The following is a 17,427-nucleotide window of genomic DNA, read 5'->3' as shown; positions in this document are numbered from 1 at the left end:
TAGCATTAAGCCTTTTTTAGTGTAAGGTAAATTTAAAATATGTTATCCCAAAAATTAAAAAAAAAAAAAAAAAAAGAAAAGGAGAAGGAAGGAGGGTGGGAGGGAAAGCGGATGAGGGAGGGATGGAGGGGGAAGGGAATATCATTATGGTCTTAGAATTGTATCTACAATGAATATTGAATCTGTCAAAAGCTAATTAAAAATTTAAAAAATGCAATACAATACAATAATAAAACACATAAAAAAATCTTGTTCTCATTAATGCACCTCACTTATGCCTCTTGTTTGAATTCTCATCTCAAAGTGGGGCAAGGACTTGGAATAAAACCAGGAAACATATTCCTATAACACTACCATGTGTGTGATAGCCCCCAACAACAGAGAATTATCAGACCCACAATGTCAACAATATTGGATTTGAGAAACTCTGGTCTTAGACAAAAAGAATCTCTGAATTCTAAAAATACGGTTGTCTGATGTAAGTAAACCTATTTATTCCTTTGCCTTAACAGTAAATAAATGATCCACTGTAGACCCACGAAGGACCAGGAGAAGTTTCTGGGAGGTTCTGAAAGTCTTTCCCTCTGACGTCATCACGTGGAGGTGTAAGCCTGCACCCTTCTCCCCACCAGCCTCGGGGAGGGAAGCAGAGTCAGGGGAATAGGCCTGAGCAATTGGGCTCAATCCATCCTGACACCCTGGGATAGGAGCCAGTTATTGCTCAAGTGTCCTTGAGACACATTTTGTTGTTACTGTTGTTACTTGTGGCCACATGCACTTTCATGATATGTCTTTATTCTTCTGGTCACTCATTTATTTCTTTTCATCCTCGGAAGGGTGTCTCTAAGTCTTGGCTGGTTTTCACAGCCTTCCTGATCTTGGATAATGGTCTAGCTCAAGTCCCAGCTCTGTCCACTCGGGCTGGAATGTTCAGGAGTTCCTTTTGAATGCGGAATTGCTTTGATTATGGTCACAATAATAAAATGACTTCACCCATACAACAAAAAGTAACAGACCATCCATTCAGAGGGTACCCAAAGGGATCCAATCAACTTAATTTATGCTTAAGTTCAATTAGGTCTAAAATAAAAACAAACTTGGGAGCATTGTAGGAAAAGGAGAACCAGAGAGCAAATTCATTTAAACATTTTATGAATAAAAGAGAAAGTAGCACTTAGCATTTTAAAGCTACAAGAGCAGGTGTTCCTTTACAGTCTCTTATATTGGCAGTTGAATGCTTAGTAAAACAAAGCGCCTGGGTGGCTAGAAAAATAGACATGCTGACATTAAGGAAGATAAATGTGGAAAAAAAAAAAAAGCAAGCTCTCCAGCAACGGGAGAAATGTTGCTGCTGGGTGGGGGCAGTGGCTGAGTCTGCGTCTTTCTAAGATTCTGTGGATTCACTTCACTGTAGAAACACAACACTTTACATCTGCCACAGGCAACTTAAAAAATCAAGACCCACTTCATCATCCTTCGCTACATTCTCTCTGTTTGTGGTACAGCCTATGAGCACTGAGGAATTCATGCTGATTACTGCATTTCAAAAAGTGAAGGTATTTACATTTCAAGTGTTGATAAAAGGTGAGACAACTAAATTCTTTTGTTCCAAATCTCAGAGTGTAAGAAAGCGTCTGCTACAGCGGGTCGGATATGGAATTATCCTGAATTCCCCAAAATTGTTATACTCTTTTATTACACTTCTTAGTCCCAAATATTTCAGTTTTCTAGATACTTTAAAAAGTCCTTTGCCTCAGTTTGGGAAAAGCAAACTCTGTGTTAGAGTTGACACATCAAATTCTTACTATTGTTGGCGAATTAGCTTTGGGATAAGATAGGTATGAACAATCACATGCTAGAAAACACTAAACTTTTAACATAAAATATGAGTGGTTTGTAAATAATCTGTGGATTGTTACAAGAGACATGCCAAGGTTCTGGGTGTGAGCTCCCTGTCTCAATAACCATCAGCCATAATGTTGGTCTTACTCACTCATCTTTCCATAAAAAAACTGCCAATTGGACCACTTTGTGGGATAGGAACCAAGGGAAGGTTTGAAAATTGCAAAAGGTAGAGACAAGGAAGCACCAAGTGGGATGGCAGCACACTATTTTATGTCACTTTGAATGTAAACCAGGGATTTTCTTACCATCGTTGGAACCAAAGCTTCCATCAATGGATTTCCTGTGAAACCTGCAAACAAGCACATAAACACGCTACTAAGATGGAGAAGACCTCAGCGTTTTACATTTGTTCCCTATAGACTTTGTTGCAGACTTTTCTGCTAAGATCTCTTAAAAAATGGGCCTTTAGATACAGAGAATTTGGAACCCTGATACATCCCCCCTGCTGTAAAATGGTACAGTCACTTGGGAAAATCATTTGACAGTTTGAAAAATAGTTTGACATTTCCTCAGGAAGTTAAACAGAGTTATCATACAACCAGCAATTCCATTCCTAGGCATGTCCATCAATTCATTCATCAGTTTTCAGATATAATTCACTCCTGTAACCTACTTCTGTCTCTATACATGTGCCTATTATGGACATTTCACATACACAGAATCATGCATCTGTGAATTTTTGACTGGCTTCTTTCTCTTGGCATAGTGTTTTCAAGGTTCATCCACAATGCTGCATGTACCAGTAATCCAGTCCTTTCTGGTTGAATGTATCCCTTGGGTGTATATACCATACTACATTTATTTGTTTGCATATGATAGAAGCTTTAGTGGTTTCCACTCTTTGGCTATCATGAATATCCCTGCTACAACATTTGTGTACAAACTTTTGTGTGGACATGTTTCCATTCTCTTAGGAATATACATAAGAGTGGAATTGCTGGGTAAGTGGTAATTCTATGGTTAATTTTTTTTCCCAAACTGTTTTTCACAATGGCTGCAAGCAAGAACTACTTTATATCCACACCAACAATGTATCAGGATTCCATTTTCTCCACATCCTTTCCAATTCACTGTTTTTCATTAACAAAAATTTATGATAGCTGTCCTAGTGGATATGAAATTTCCTGGTAGTTGTGATTTTCATTTCTCTAATGGCTAATGATGTTGAATATTCTATCATGTGCTTGTTAGCATTTGTGTATCTTCTTTGAAGAAACATCTATTTAAATACTTTGTCTACTTTTAAATAAGGTTGTCTTTTTTAAATCACTGTGTTGTAAGAATTCTTTATATAGTCTGGAGATTAGACTTTTTTCAGATATATTGATTTACAAATATTTTTCTCCTATTTTGTGGCTGTATTTTCACTACCTTGAGAACTAATCATTACCTCATCCAAAGTCATAAAGGTTTACATGTATGTTTTTTCTAAGAATTTTATAATTTGGCTCTTATATTTAGTTTTTTTCATTTTGAGTTAATTTTTGGATGTGTGGTGGAGTAAGATTATAATGTCATTCTTTCTCAAGTGAACATCTAATTGTAGAATAATTTGTTGAAAGGAATATCCTGGGGCTGGCGCTGTGGCGTAGCAGGTAAAGCCACCACCTGCAGTGCTGGCATCCCATATGGGCACCAGTTCAAGTCCTGGCTGCTCCACTTCTGATCCAGCTCTCTGCTATGGCCTGTGAAGGCAGTAGAGGATGGCCCAAGTCCTTGGGCCCCTGCACCCACATGGGAGGACTGGAACAAGTTCCTGGCTCCTGGCTTTGGATCGGCTCAGCTCCAGCCATTGCAGCCATCTGGGGAGTGAACCAGCAGATGGAAGACCTCTCTTTCTCTCTCTGCCTCTCCTTCTCTCTCTGTGTAACTCTGACTTTCAAATAAATAAGTAAATCTTAAAAAAAAAAAAAAAGAAAAGAATATCCTTTTTCCATTGAATTGTACTGGTACCCTTGTCCAAAACTGATTAACTATAAATGTATTGGTTTATTTCTAAACTTTCAACCCTATTCCATTATTCATACATATACATGTATATGAATCATTTACACACACACACACACATGCACACACACAGAGACATGCCAGTAGATCATGCTCAACGACCAGCTGAGATCCTGAACCCAGCCTATACTGGCTGAACCTTCTGGCTCACACAGGCTTATGAGCAAACTTAAATAGCAAATAGGTATTGCTATATGCCACTGGAGTTTTGTGCCTTTTTTTTTTTTTTTTTTTTAATGCAGCAGCATTGTGGAAATGGGTAACTAATGTAAGCATCAAAGGGAAGGATGAGTATTTAGGCTCTGGCAGTTTGGACTCAATGTCTGATAGGGTAGTTGAGAAGAACAAATAAGAGACTGTGGATTTAGGGCTTGGCCCAGGGCCTGCACACTCACTGTAGGGTGATCAACAACTAACTGTAGGTGCTTATGTCCCTCCTTGCTTTCTTTATCAAAATGAATTCATGAATTTCTAGCTCCTTCCAGTGGTTTATAATCCACTATCCTCAGTTATTTTGGTGCGCAACGTCTCCCAGATTTGGCTGAGGGTGTCCTGAGGTTTCTGAAGGCAATATCTCAACTCAGAACTTCCATCAAAGTCACGGAAGGGAATTTGTTCTTGAGTCAGAGCTTGGCTTGTATCACTGATAGTTCTGTCACAGCTGTAGGGAAGCTTTTTACAGATGGAGTTAATCTCACAACTCTGTACAGGCTTTGCTTTCTTTATATGTTCAAGAGGAGAAAAGAACATTGTTTACTGTAACCCTCTTGCCATTCTTTTGTAGTTGCTTCACAGAGAGCACAACAAAGAATGGAATTCTCAAGGTCCAGTCCTGCTGAGAGGGGAAAGGAGACCCGAGACCGGGGCTTTGATATTAGGGGATCCAAACTCTTGAGAAGGGGGATTTCCTTGATTGAATTACAACACAGTCATCTCTGACCCCCACGCCAACCTTTTCTTAAATCTTCCAGGGACACTTGACTGGAAAACTGACACTGCAGCAGCTGCAGCGTATATCCAAGCATATTACTTCTGTTATTGATGGGACCTCGGGATTGATTTTAGGCATTCAATTTACCTTCTGACAGACTATTTAAAGCTCTTTCTAAATTTCCATGTTAGGAAGAACAGATCATTTCCTATATTTTGTAGGAATTACAGTGAGTATTTTCTGAACCAAAAGTATACAGATTGTCTTTTTGTTGAGGTTTTAACTATGAAAATAACCAACAACCTACCAGCACTTCCTGTGTGCACGACATTGATGTAAATATGCAAATTATACTGTTCTGTGAGGTGAATGATTCGTCTTGCAGATGGGGGAACCGGTAGCATAGAGAGGTTAAGCAGCTTCTGCAAAGTCACAGAGCTGATGGCTGAGGTCAAACTGAATCCAGTGACTGTGGGCCTGAAGCCTGTGGCGGATGATTGCGCAGAGGTAGGGAGAAGGGTTAACATTCTCTAATGTTTTCAACCTACCTCACGTAATGAACGAACAAAACCAGCAGGCATCCCAAGTAGAAGGATAAGAAGATGAAGACACTGAAGAGACTGGCTTTCACATAAACAGATTCTGAGGGGAGAGAAACGACTTTGGTCAAGTTGTCCTCAGAAGGAAGACTCTGGGATGGGGCAGCTTAAAGGGTCCACCGCCATCACACTCATTCTTAAATTCTAAGAAATTTTCTTTCATCACAGCAAAACCATGAGAGGTTATCCAGCTTGAATCCAAAGGGACTGTTTTTCCAGGAGAGTATTTGTCGCTGGATACCAGAAGGGACTGCTGTATCCGACTCCAGAATTGAATTCCCTTTCTTTTGAGGAGGGTTTCTGATTCCCTCTTTTATCTCTAAGGTAAATGTACTCAGGTTTTATTGTGATGATTCTCTCTAGTAGGATGACATTAACACTGAATTCTATGACAGATTTCCTAACATAAGACTCTTTCTGGAGCCAGCACTGACCTTTAACAGAAGGGACAATGGTCACTTTAAGGTTCTTTGTTCGTTGTAGATTCCACGTCTGGTTCTCCTTTTCTGGTAACAACAACAAAATAGCAGAGTGCGATGGTTTAGATACCAGATTCTTGGCCTCTCATATGAACAGTTTTTTTTTTTTTTTTTTTTTTTTTTTTTTTTTTTTAAAGTACCAGAATTAACTCTGGCTGCTGAATCTTACTTTAGGAAGAACTGGAGAAAAAGTCTAACCCCCACCCCTCAAATCACTAACATTCCTCTTGGTTAAGACTCTCAGTTTGGCCTTTGTTTGGTGCATTTTGGTAGCATTTATCGATGCAACTAAGATTGCAGCAGCCTTCCCCAATGAAGAAGCGCTGACCTTTCTCTGCTCTCTGGACATCTGAGAAAACAGCTGAAAAATGCAGAGTGCTACCTCTTCCTCTGGTTTGCAGTCTTCTAGCAAGTGACATTTTTTTTCCTGTACATAGTCATCAAAGGGTTGTAAGAACAATAGACTTTGGTAAAACTCTAGATCTCTGTATTTCAGAGATTAACACAATAGCAGAAATTTCACCTGAATCTCAAGGGAACCATGGTGCACTCAACAGTAAACATGCTCTGTATTGGTTATATCAGGCTCATCAGCAGCTGACGTTTTCAATCAAGAGACCACTGCATTCCCAAGGTAGTTACTGAGTAGTTACCCATAGCTATCAACACTATGCCTACGAGCTCACCCAACCTCTCATCAGTGAAATAAGCTGTCTACTTCGTTCTTTATTTTTGAGAATAACTTTGGCAACTGGAATGGAGAATGCTACATTTTTCTTGTGTATCCTTGTGGAAATGACAACTCATAAACACAAGTGACTTCATTACTGTTGGCTACCAAGCTGATCTTAGGAGCTGGGTCTCGATCCTCTATGTAAGATTAGCACTTTACGATAGTAATTTGTTGAGTAAAGGGCCAACTGAGTGAACTCACCTTACACGGTCTGAAGGAGTGCGAGACTGAAAAGATGAGATGTGCCAAATGACATTTTGTAGTTTCAGAAATACATTTTGATTAATGATTTGATTCATTTTATTTTTTCTTGAGTATTTCTCAGGCTACCTTGCCATGTCACTGGTGATGGATCCTTACTTAATGGGAACTAGAAATGAGCTTTCGACTTCCCTTTCATTTCCTCCCCAGTATTGCTCATTATTGCTTACCCTGGATGAAGAATGAGCCTCCACAGGCATAATCTTCAGGCTTTATCACAAACACCACGAAGAACTGCTTGCCTGGAAAATCCTTCTTCTGCATAAGACATAACAACATTATGATAGGCAGGTAAGAGAGAAAATAAGAAGGGAGAATGTCTGGGGCCGAGGTGGGGGTTGGGGGAGGAGGGCAGAAAGGAAGATCTAAGAAAAGTTCACCACTGGCCCGGAGCTCCATAGAAAGGACTTACAAATATCCATGGTCTTTTCCAGATTATCCATAATAATTATTATACCCAAGAAATTAAGTAGATACATTATTATGATTTCTATCTAGTTTGTGCCCACTTGAGTGCTTAGATCTATAATATGCACCATATAAAAACATCAACAGCCATGTTTAATAATTAATACTGGTATATTATTTTATATTAAAATGTAATGATAAATAGTAACTTTTCTCACAGTCACAACGTTAGCAGTTAAATAAATAATTTAAGTGAGGGAGGCAAAGGACCCAAGTCAGAAGATCTGAATTACAGTCTGGCTTTCACTTTCTTTAAGTGTGCTTCTCTCTGTGTCCCTTATCGATGAAGAAGCATGTTGACAGGTGATTTTTAAAAGCTTATAAAATATTTATTGAGAGGAAGAATGACACAGAGAGAGACAGATAGAGACAAACACGTGTGCGTGCGCACACACACACACACACACACACACACAGCTCCCATGTACTGGTTCACTCTCCAGATGTCTACAGTGACTGGGGCTGGGGCTGGGGCTGGGGCTGGACCAGGGCTAGGGCCAGGGCCAGGGCCAAAGCCGGGAGCCAGGAGCCAAGGACTCAATCCAGGTCTCCCACATGAGTGGCAGGAACCCAATTACTTACAACATCACTGCTGCCTCCCAGGGTCTAGCAGAAACCTGAACTTAGCATCAGGAGGTAGAAATCAAATCCAGGCACTCCATTGTGGGATGCTGGTATCTTAACTGCTAGGCTAAACCCTAACTCTCATAAGATGATCTTTAAGGTCCATTATAGTTCTATAACTGCCAGAGAGCTTTGCTAAAAATCCAACAATAATATGATCCCAACTCCTCATCCATAAGGTAGACATACACTATATGCTCTACTCATCATTAATTTAGTGTCCTAGGTGATATAAAACCTGAAGTTCCCTATTGTGGTTATTTTTCTGTCCCTTTTTATTTGGGACCATATAACGCTGGAATGCTGTGGAAAAAATAAACGCTAAGAACAAGAGAAGATATTTGAGATATCAAATCATTTTTGAAGTCCTCAAAAATGAAAGCCTGACTAATGAAGTTTTGAAGCTTGATCCCTACATTATAACTAACTTTTCTTCATTTTTGTGCATGTTAGTCAATAAAAAGCATCATCTTAACCTTGGGGAAGAGATCAGGCTACAGGTATGTTAAGTAAGTACTTCCCCAAACGCAGGGATAGAATCATGCTTACATGACATGCATCTATTTGTGCTATAAAATTACCATTGAAATAATACTTTAATTACAGACACCAGAAACAGATAAATTGCTGTACTGAACCTGATCCTTGTGTCCAGACTTGAAGTCCTCTTTTGGTGACTGTTACTGGTACAAATTATTAGAATCTGTTTAATTGATTTAAGTAGATCTGATAAATTTCGCACCAAATCAGCATCCCCAACAAGTAGACTTCTGCCTTTACCTCTCTGAGTCATCTATCAGATTTATGCCCCATGGGCCAGGGGTTCTTAAGAAGCCCTAAGAGCAAAGCGTACTTGGTGGAGCTGCATTATCTACCATCACCCAGGCATAGCAATCTCACTTTTCAAACTAATCAGAAAGAAACACAGTGGTTGGCCATCCCTTTTGGAAGCTGGTCCAGTAGGTAAACTGACCATCTACTGCCAATTGTCATTAACAATAGTGACCACAGAAGCATTCTCACCTGTAGTGTGATAGCAGCTTTCTTGGTCATGGACTGATAGACACCATTAAATTCCACATTGTGGTCAAGATCATACACTGGACACTGCAGCATATGAGAGAGATAAAAGGAAAGCATCATGAATAGTATATAACATCATACCACACACAGATCCTATCTGGGCCTTTCCATTTGGGTCACAGAGCAGAGGAGTCCTTACCAAGACAGAAACCATGAAAAGGTTTCCCCTAAACTTAGTGCGTTGTCCTCTAAAGTCAAAGTCACTTCATATCGAAGACAGCTATGAAAAGTATATAACTCCTTTCCATTTTTTGTTAATACCACATGAGACAGAAGGAACCTAATGCTATGATAAAATTTTTAAAGATTTATTATTTATTCAAAAGTGGGAGTTACAGAGAAAGAAAGATCCCCCATCCACTGGTTCAACCTCCAGGTGGCTGCAACAGCCAGGACTGGGCCAGGCTGAAGCCAGGAGCCAGCGGCTTCATCTGGGTCTTTCATGTCAGTGCCAGGTACTCAAACACTTGGGCCATCTTTTGCTGCTTTCCCCAAGCCATTAGCAGGAGAGCTGAATCAGAAGTGGAGCAGCCAGGACACGACCTGGTGCCCATCTGGGATGCCAGTGTTGCAGATGGTGGCTTTACCCGCTATGCCACCATGCCAGCCCCATAATGTTACAATAAATTGTGAAAACAGGACAAAAGGTAGTTTCTATCTTATTTTTCTTTTGGCCTCCATAACTTGGTCTTCTTTGTTCTTCATTGTGATCTGCCCTCCTTCCCTCCCTCCCTCTTTCTTTCTTTCATTTAATTTACTGAGGAATTAACTGTTCTTTCTCTATCCAGATCAGCATTTTAAACATGGACTGCCCAGCTGTTTGCACAAGATACTATCTTATTATTCAACAGATTTGAGGGAGATACACAGTAAGTAGATGACAGGGTCCCCAGCCCTCTTTTCATTTATTCTGAGACAACGCAATGCTCCACATCAGCAGGCTGACAAGTTATCAGAACTCACCATGATATTCTGGACCGAGACCACAGAACAAGGATAAGCCATTTCGGATACCACTGTAATAATAACTGAATCCACATCTTGGGGAAATTTGTATAGAAAATACTGAGAATAAGAAAAAGAAAGACATGAGTTGTTAATAGTAAGAAATGTTTATAATTACAAACTGCAATTCAAACAATTTTCACAGGAATAGGATTGTTTCACCTATTGTTAGGCACCAGGTTTGATATAGATCCCATCAGTGAACTATGCATTTTAAGCCCTGAACAACTAACTGCTCTGCCCAGGGCCCTGTGCCAGACAGCAAGAATACAACAAGGAATAAAGGCAAAATAGCCATTTCATACAGTGTGCCATTTCATTGTATGGGGTGGTCATTTCTTTCTTGACTACACTTTGCTATACTTCATTTTCATTTCCTACTTAAAAAGTATCCCCACTCGCTTTGAATCAAGGGCCCATGAGATGTTATATAAAACAAGGTTTATGTTTGTGCTCATTGTGAAACATGAAGCTCTACCTTGAAAAGCAGACATGCCTGTTCTTCAAGAATTTAACCACCTTCACCTGGACAAGAATGAGCTCCAGACCAACCCTTCCTCTAGACATTTTGCTAAAGTATCTACTTCCTGGCTGCAATATCCTGAGAAAATATTCAGATTCAAAGCCTAAGGCCTACATCTAGCTCCCTTGAACTATATTTGCAGTTTTGGCCAGGCCAGGTAGTTTTAGAAAGTATTTCTCAGATATTACCAGAAACAGAAAATGCTACTTACCTACTTGGATTGTGAATCTACTGGGAAAATGTATTAACTCTAAGTTTTAAACACGTAGCTACCAATGAAGGAAGGGGAATTTTGCTTAACAGTTATAAATTTGATAACTGGCTGAGAAGCTATATCAAGTTTGTGATTAAGATTTTGAGGGGGGCCAGTGCTGTGGCGTAGCCGGTAAAGCCACCTTCTGTAGTGCTGGCATAACATACGGGCACTGGTTCGAGTCCCAGCTACTCCACTTCTGATCCAGCTCTCTGCTGTGGCCTAGGAAAGCAGTAAAAGATGGGCCCTTGCACACGCGTGGGAGACCAGGAAGAAGCTCCTGGCTCCTAGCTTAGGATAGGCTCAGCTCCAGCCGTTGCGGCCATCTGGGGGGTGAACCATCGAATGGAAGAATTCTTTCCCTCTCTCTCTACCTCTGCCTTTCAAATAAATAAATAAATCTTAAAAAAAAAAAGATTTTGAGGACACCAACCCAGACAAACCCCATATCCTGGTACAAATAAATATATCGCCTCTAAAGACAAAACATGCTAAGCCTTAACGTTGTTAACGTCCTCTTTACTAAACCTGTTTTTGAGAATCAGGCAATAAAAACAGAATGTTTTTCATAATCCAAAGGTTTCCAGTGGGAAAAAAATTCATCTCAAGATGAAAGAGTGTCGTTAACACTGCTGTCTGGAAGTTCACGTGTTGTAACCGACAGTCACACCTCCAAAGAACCAAACTCATTTGGACCTTGATTTAAATAGATATAATATAGGGTTCTCCTAAAGGTGAGCAGTCTAGAATTCCCAAGAGGTATTCTTGATTCTCAAGGAAACCATACATTATTACTCCAGAAAATTACTGTGATTACTGCGAGCAGTGATAAACATCATATATATATATATATATATATATATATATATATATTCCCATACTGGTTTTGTACAAGCAGTAGACACCTACTTGGGGAGCAATCCGGACTAGACTAAGTTACTCGAATTAGGACTTATTCTATGCATCTGCTCTCCCACAATATGGCGCTGGGAGAGAAGTAAACAGCTTCTGCACAGCTGCCTCCAGTTCAACCAATTAACTGTAGGACTTGCTCCTGATTGGAGAGCAGCGTACTCGGCGTGTGGGCAGCCGAGTTGGGATTGGCGGAGGAGGACTATAAAGGAGGAGAGAGACGGCATGCACGGGGAACATCTATGGGGAACATCTAAGGGAACCCGTGCAGCCCCCGAGAAGAGCCGGCCGGCGGTGTGCCGCTCCCCTGCGGAAGTGGGGAATGTGGCCAGGGGGAACTGCCCTTCCACGGAGGTGGAAGGGATAGTAGCCAACCCGGGAAGAACCAGCAGCAAACCCGGGGAGGGCCGAGCAGACGAAAGAACAGCGCAGGGTTCAGTGTTGCTCCTCCACGAAGAGGGGGAGCGACATAATGGTGCCGTGACTCGGATATGAAGCCTAGGCAGTACTTAGTGTCGTTCCTCCATGAAGAGGGGGAGCGACATAATGGTGCCGTGACTCGGATATGAAGCCTAGGCAGGGCTTAGTGTCGTTCCTCCACGAAGAGGGGGAGCGACACCTACTGAAGCCTTATCTATATGTGAAAGTATTATCCACCTTCTTTATTTATTTCTTTCTCTTTTTTTTTGACAGGCAGAGTGGACAGTGAGAGAGAGAGACAGAGAGAAAGGTCTTCCTTTGCCGTTGGTTCACCCTCCAATGGCCGCCGCGGCCAGCGCACTGCACTGATCCAAAGGCAGGAGTCAGGTGCTTCTCCTGGTCTCCCATGGGGTGCAGGGCCCAAGCACCTGGGCCATCCTCCACTGCACTCCCTGGCCACAGCAGAGGGCTGGCCTGGAAGAGGGGCGACCGGGACAGAACCGGCGCCCCGACCGGGACTAGAACCCGGTGTGCCGGCGCCGCAAGGCGGAGGATTAGCCTAGTGAGCCGCGGCGCCGGCCCACCTTCTTTATTTCTAAATTACCATAACCCCAAATAAATATTTTTGGCTGCTGTCCTCACAATCCACTTTTACCAGAAAGAAGCACATGACAAGTACTCAAAGCAATGACTGGAGTTTAAGCTAAAAATCACCACGTGGGGCCTGACTTCCTGCCCAGTTTCTACAGCTTGCTTCTGTGTACAGAAACAGAGGCAGACAGTGAGTGACAAAAAGTTCCTGAGAATGTGCAACTACCTAGATGAGTTTATAGAAACAGAAAAACCTTTCTTGCAACCAAAGAAGATGTAAACACAGGGCCAAAGTGGGAACAGTTCAGAGTAAAGTCTTTCATAAATATTAGTCTGTTCTGAACATATTTTATTCTATTTAGGGCGTATATAAAATTATTCATGCTTTTTAATATTAACATGATTTTCAAAATAAAATTAAGCCTTAATGTGTAACTATCACTGATTTTCAGTCTATAGACAATTCTATTATAGTGTGACTGCATACAATGTTCAGTGTGAACTGAACTAGTAGACTGAACTGGACTAGTAGACTGTACTCTTCCTTTATTTAGGGGTAAGATGTTCCTCCATTCTGCTAGGTATATCCTATTGCACCTGGTCACCAACACTTTCTAAATGCTGTCTTTCTTGAAACTAAATGTTCACAAATGTTAAGGACAATGGATTACAGGCTGGTGGCCCTCTCCTCCACTGGGCGGCAGTGCATTCTTGTGCAGTGTGAAGACTTCATAGACCAAAGCTATGTCACATCCTTTGGAAAATTTACAATAAATATCAGGACATTAATGTTTTAAACTTGCTGTTGTATAGATTTTACTCTTTCAGAAGCGATGAAGGAAAAAAGGTAGCTAGGCATGTCTCCAGAGAGAGAGCCTGATTTCAAGTGTTCATGTATTCATTCAGTTTATGATCATGGTTTAAAGGAGAGCACAACAAAAATATCTAATTCTCCTAACACTTTTGGTCAACATTCCTGTTCTTCCTTAATGACAAAAGAAACTATTTTGTTCCCCCTCATAACTTCATGGAGACAAATGTCTTCCTAGTTTTTAACTGTGTTTCTAGGTCAATTAGTTATCTTCATATCTGGTGTCAGGTAAGAGCACCATCCCAACTCCCAGATCCATGTGGCACAGCTGCTTCTCTCTTCTTTATCCTGGTGTTCCCAGCACCTCATATAGTCTAACACTCCGCTTGGTGCATAGCAGACACAGTTTTTTCCAGGAAGGTTAAACCAAGGAGCATTTGAAAACAAATCTCATGCCTTCCACATCATACCCATTAAGGTGATAAGATTAAATGTTGGTTCCAAAATCCCATTAACACAAGCAGCATTCCAGAAAACAAGCAAATGTGCAATTCTGAAAGATCAGGGTAAACACCACACACTGGCTCTACCTGTCTTCACTGTGGTTTCTTGGGGCAACACCAACGGTGGGATCTTGCCCACTCCTGGATCCCCTCACTTACCTGAGGTTGAGAGGGGCTGGCAGTGAAGTGAAAGGCAACATTCGTCCTGAGAGGCATAAGTGGAGAAAGGAAAGGAGGGAAAGTTAAGACAAAAACATAAGTCAGAGCAAGTGAAACATTTATTTAAAAGAAAGTCACCTTAAACTGGCCCTCTGTGAGGGAGTTCTGGTGCCATCAGACTCACACAGTAAACCGCCCAGGGACTCCGTGGTTTCAACTCTCAGGAATGATCAAATTGAGGAAGAGCAGGTGTGTGTCTGTGTGTGATTGTGTGGGGGAGAGAGAGCACAAGAGAGAGAGTGCGCACGAAGAGCGAGTGAGCTAGTGCCCACCTGCTTCTCTCACCAAATGCCTGGAACAGCCAGGGGTCCAGGCCAGGGCTGCGGAATTCAATCCAGGTCTCCCACATGGGTGGTAGGAACCTGAGTACTTGAGCTGTCATCACTGCTCCCCAGGAGCTGCATTACCAGGGAGCTATAAGCAGGAGCCAAAGCTGGGGACTAAATTTAGGCTCTTCCTGGTGGATGCAGGCACTGTGACTGGTGTCTTAACTACCAGGCCAACAGCCTGTCTCCAGGTTACTTTTTATATCTTGCAATACCTATGAAGTCACACCTATATAAGTAAGCACTTCGTTTACTTTTGTAAACATTTTTGCCTTTGTATTCTCTTAATTAAATTAATTTACAATTAAGCATGAAGGCTAAAAGTGACAGAAAATGCAGGTTCAAGATCCCTCCTCCTGTTCTTTTTTTCTTTTTTCTTTTCTTAATTTCATTTATTTATTCGAAAGGCAGAGTTTCGGGGCGGGGGGGGGTGTGAATCTTCCATCCACTGGATCATTCTCCAAATGGCCACAACAGCTGGGCCTGGGGCCAGGTTGAAATCAGGAGGCTGGAGCTTCCTCTGGGTCTCCCACGTGGCTATAGGGTTGGAGGACTTGGGCCACCCTCTGCTGCTCTCCCAGGTGCACTAGCAGGGAGCTGGATCAGAAGTAGAGCAGCCAGGACTCAAGCCGTGCCCATATGGGATGCTGGCGTTGCAGGTAGAGGCTTTATCAGCTATGCCACAACACTGGTCCCTGAAGACACTTTCTTTCCATTGCTAATTTTTCTTTTACAAAAACTGAATAATTTTTTGAAAATTACAAATTCCTTTAGAAAGTGTATTTCAAGACATTTAAAGAGTGTTTAATTAAAAGTACTATATCGAAGTCATCAAATGTGAACACATTTTATAAAGGTAATGACCATAATTTAAACTGTGGTCAGACTAAGCTCAGAATTTAGCTCAGAGCAAGGTATGAAATTTTTATATATTTATTTTCAGTAGAACTCATCATCAATTCTAGGGATGATTCTGCTGACCACAGCAGAAAATTTCTGGCCTTAAGTTACCTAAAAAAGCTATAGTTGGGGCAGGTGTTTGGCACAATGGTTAAGAAGCTACCTAGGGGGACCGGCGCTGTGGCACAGTGGGTTAACACCCTGGCCTGAAGCGCTGGCATCCCATATGGGCGCTGTTTCTAGTCCTGGCTGCTCCTCTTCCGGTCCAGCTCTCTGCTATAGCCTGGGAAAGCAGTAGAAGATGACCCAAGTCCTTGAGCCCCTGCACCTGCATGAGAAACCTGGAAGAGACTCCTGGCTCCTGGCTTTGGATCGGCACAGCTCTGGCTGTTGTGGCCATCTGGGGAGTGAACCAGTGGACAGAAGACCTCTCTCTCTCTGTCTCTGCCTCTTTCTGTAACTCTTTCAAATAAATAAAATAAATCCTTAAAAAAAAAAAAAAAAAGAAGCTACCTAGGGGCTTGGCATTGTGACATAGCAGGCAAAATCACTGATTAAAGTGATTCCATATGGGCACTGGTTCGTGTCCTGGCTGTTCCACACTCCCTGCTGATGGCTTGGGAAAAGCAGTGGGGAATGACCCAAGTACTTGGGTTCCTGCACCCATACTGGAGACCAGGATAAAGCTCCTGGCTTTGGCCTGGTCCAGCACTGGCCATTGTGGCTAGCTAGGGAGTGAACCAGTGAATGGAAGCTCTCTCCCTCTCCCCATCTCCCTTGATCTCTCTCCCTCTCTCTGACTTTCAAATAAATAAATTAACCTTTTGAAAAATCAGCAGAAGCCACCTAGGGTGCTTTTGTCCCATATCAGAGTCCCTGGGTTTCAGTCCCTGCTCCACTTCTGATTCCAGTTTCCTCTTAATAAGCCCCCTGGGAGGCAGCAGGTGATGGATGGTTCAAGTACATGAGTCCAATCACCCATGCAGGAGACCTGGGTAGAATTCTTGGCTCCTGGCTTCAGCCTGGCTCAGCCCTAGCTGTTGTGGGCATTTGGGGAGTGAACCAGTTCTCTCCCTTTCAAGTAAATACAATAAATAAAATTAAAAACAAAGGAAGAAGTCAAAGTCAACGTCAAACTCAGTTGAGTTTCTGCACCTGGAGTCCACAGCCAGAGCCAGACCCAGCCGTGCTGCGTGTGGCCTGGGAAGTCCTTTCCAGCAGTCTGGGGGAGTGTCACCCGCTGTCACCAGGCAACAGGGAGTTTCAGCTCTATTTGTGGCCACCTCATGGGAACCAAGAGGGCAGTGATTTTCTTGGCTGGCAATAGAGCGCATGAGATTTCCTGAAACCACCTGTTTGCTTGGGTCAAAAATGTGGCTTTTAACCCACTCCCACTCCCACATTTGAATTTCATTGTGGACACTGAGATGCATTTTCCATTTTTTTTTCTTGTTCTTTTATGTTTTATTTTCTGGCAAAATACCTGCAAACTTTGAAAACATATTATTCTGAGATGATCACATTAAAGATCTCTGTCCAGTGAACAGTGTGTGCAAAATAAACACTGTGTCTGTGGCAGATGAACCGCTCTGTTTCCCTCCCATGGTCCCTAGCAGAGGCGGAGGAGGATAATTTTTTATCAAGGGCCATTAACCGTTGGAACAAAGCTGACTGAAACTCAAATGCACCTTTCCCTTCAGGGAAAGAAGTATCCAAATTTCACCTTATGTTGTTTTCAAAATTAAACACAGGAAACGTGTTTATTCAATAAAGATAAGACACTAAACACCAGTTTTGTTTCCCTCTTTTGAGCAAGTAGGGAAGAGAAAAACAGATGGAGTCAGCAGAGACAGAGATACAGATACACGGGACAC

General features: G+C 41.9%; 1 protein-coding gene across 8 annotated transcripts in view; it reads right to left on the bottom strand.

Annotated features, from left to right (window-relative positions):
• The window catches only part of SIDT1 (SID1 transmembrane family member 1), a 106,181-nt gene that overhangs the window by 39,681 nt on the left and 49,073 nt on the right, over positions 1-17,427 (bottom strand). For 7 of the 8 annotated variants that reach the window (XM_008266930.4, XM_051819041.2, XM_051819040.2 and 4 more), the window contains 7 exons: positions 14,268-14,313; positions 10,054-10,155; positions 9,031-9,114; positions 7,086-7,173; positions 5,877-5,948; positions 5,392-5,485; positions 2,151-2,194 (listed from right to left, as the gene is read on the bottom strand). In XM_008266930.4, the coding sequence (XP_008265152.1) occupies positions 2,151-2,194; positions 5,392-5,485; positions 5,877-5,948; positions 7,086-7,173; positions 9,031-9,114; positions 10,054-10,155; positions 14,268-14,313 (530 nt within the window). The remainder of the gene's footprint in view (positions 1-2,150; positions 2,195-5,391; positions 5,486-5,876; positions 5,949-7,085; positions 7,174-9,030; positions 9,115-10,053; positions 10,156-14,267; positions 14,314-17,427) is intronic. The other variant, XM_070072119.1, reaches the window with a different exon arrangement.

This window comes from Oryctolagus cuniculus, chromosome 4, assembly GCF_964237555.1.
Source record: "Oryctolagus cuniculus chromosome 4, mOryCun1.1, whole genome shotgun sequence".
Taxonomy (NCBI): domain Eukaryota; kingdom Metazoa; phylum Chordata; class Mammalia; order Lagomorpha; family Leporidae; genus Oryctolagus; species Oryctolagus cuniculus.
Note: the sequence above shows the minus strand (reverse complement) of the source record. Positions and strands in the feature narration are given on the sequence as shown.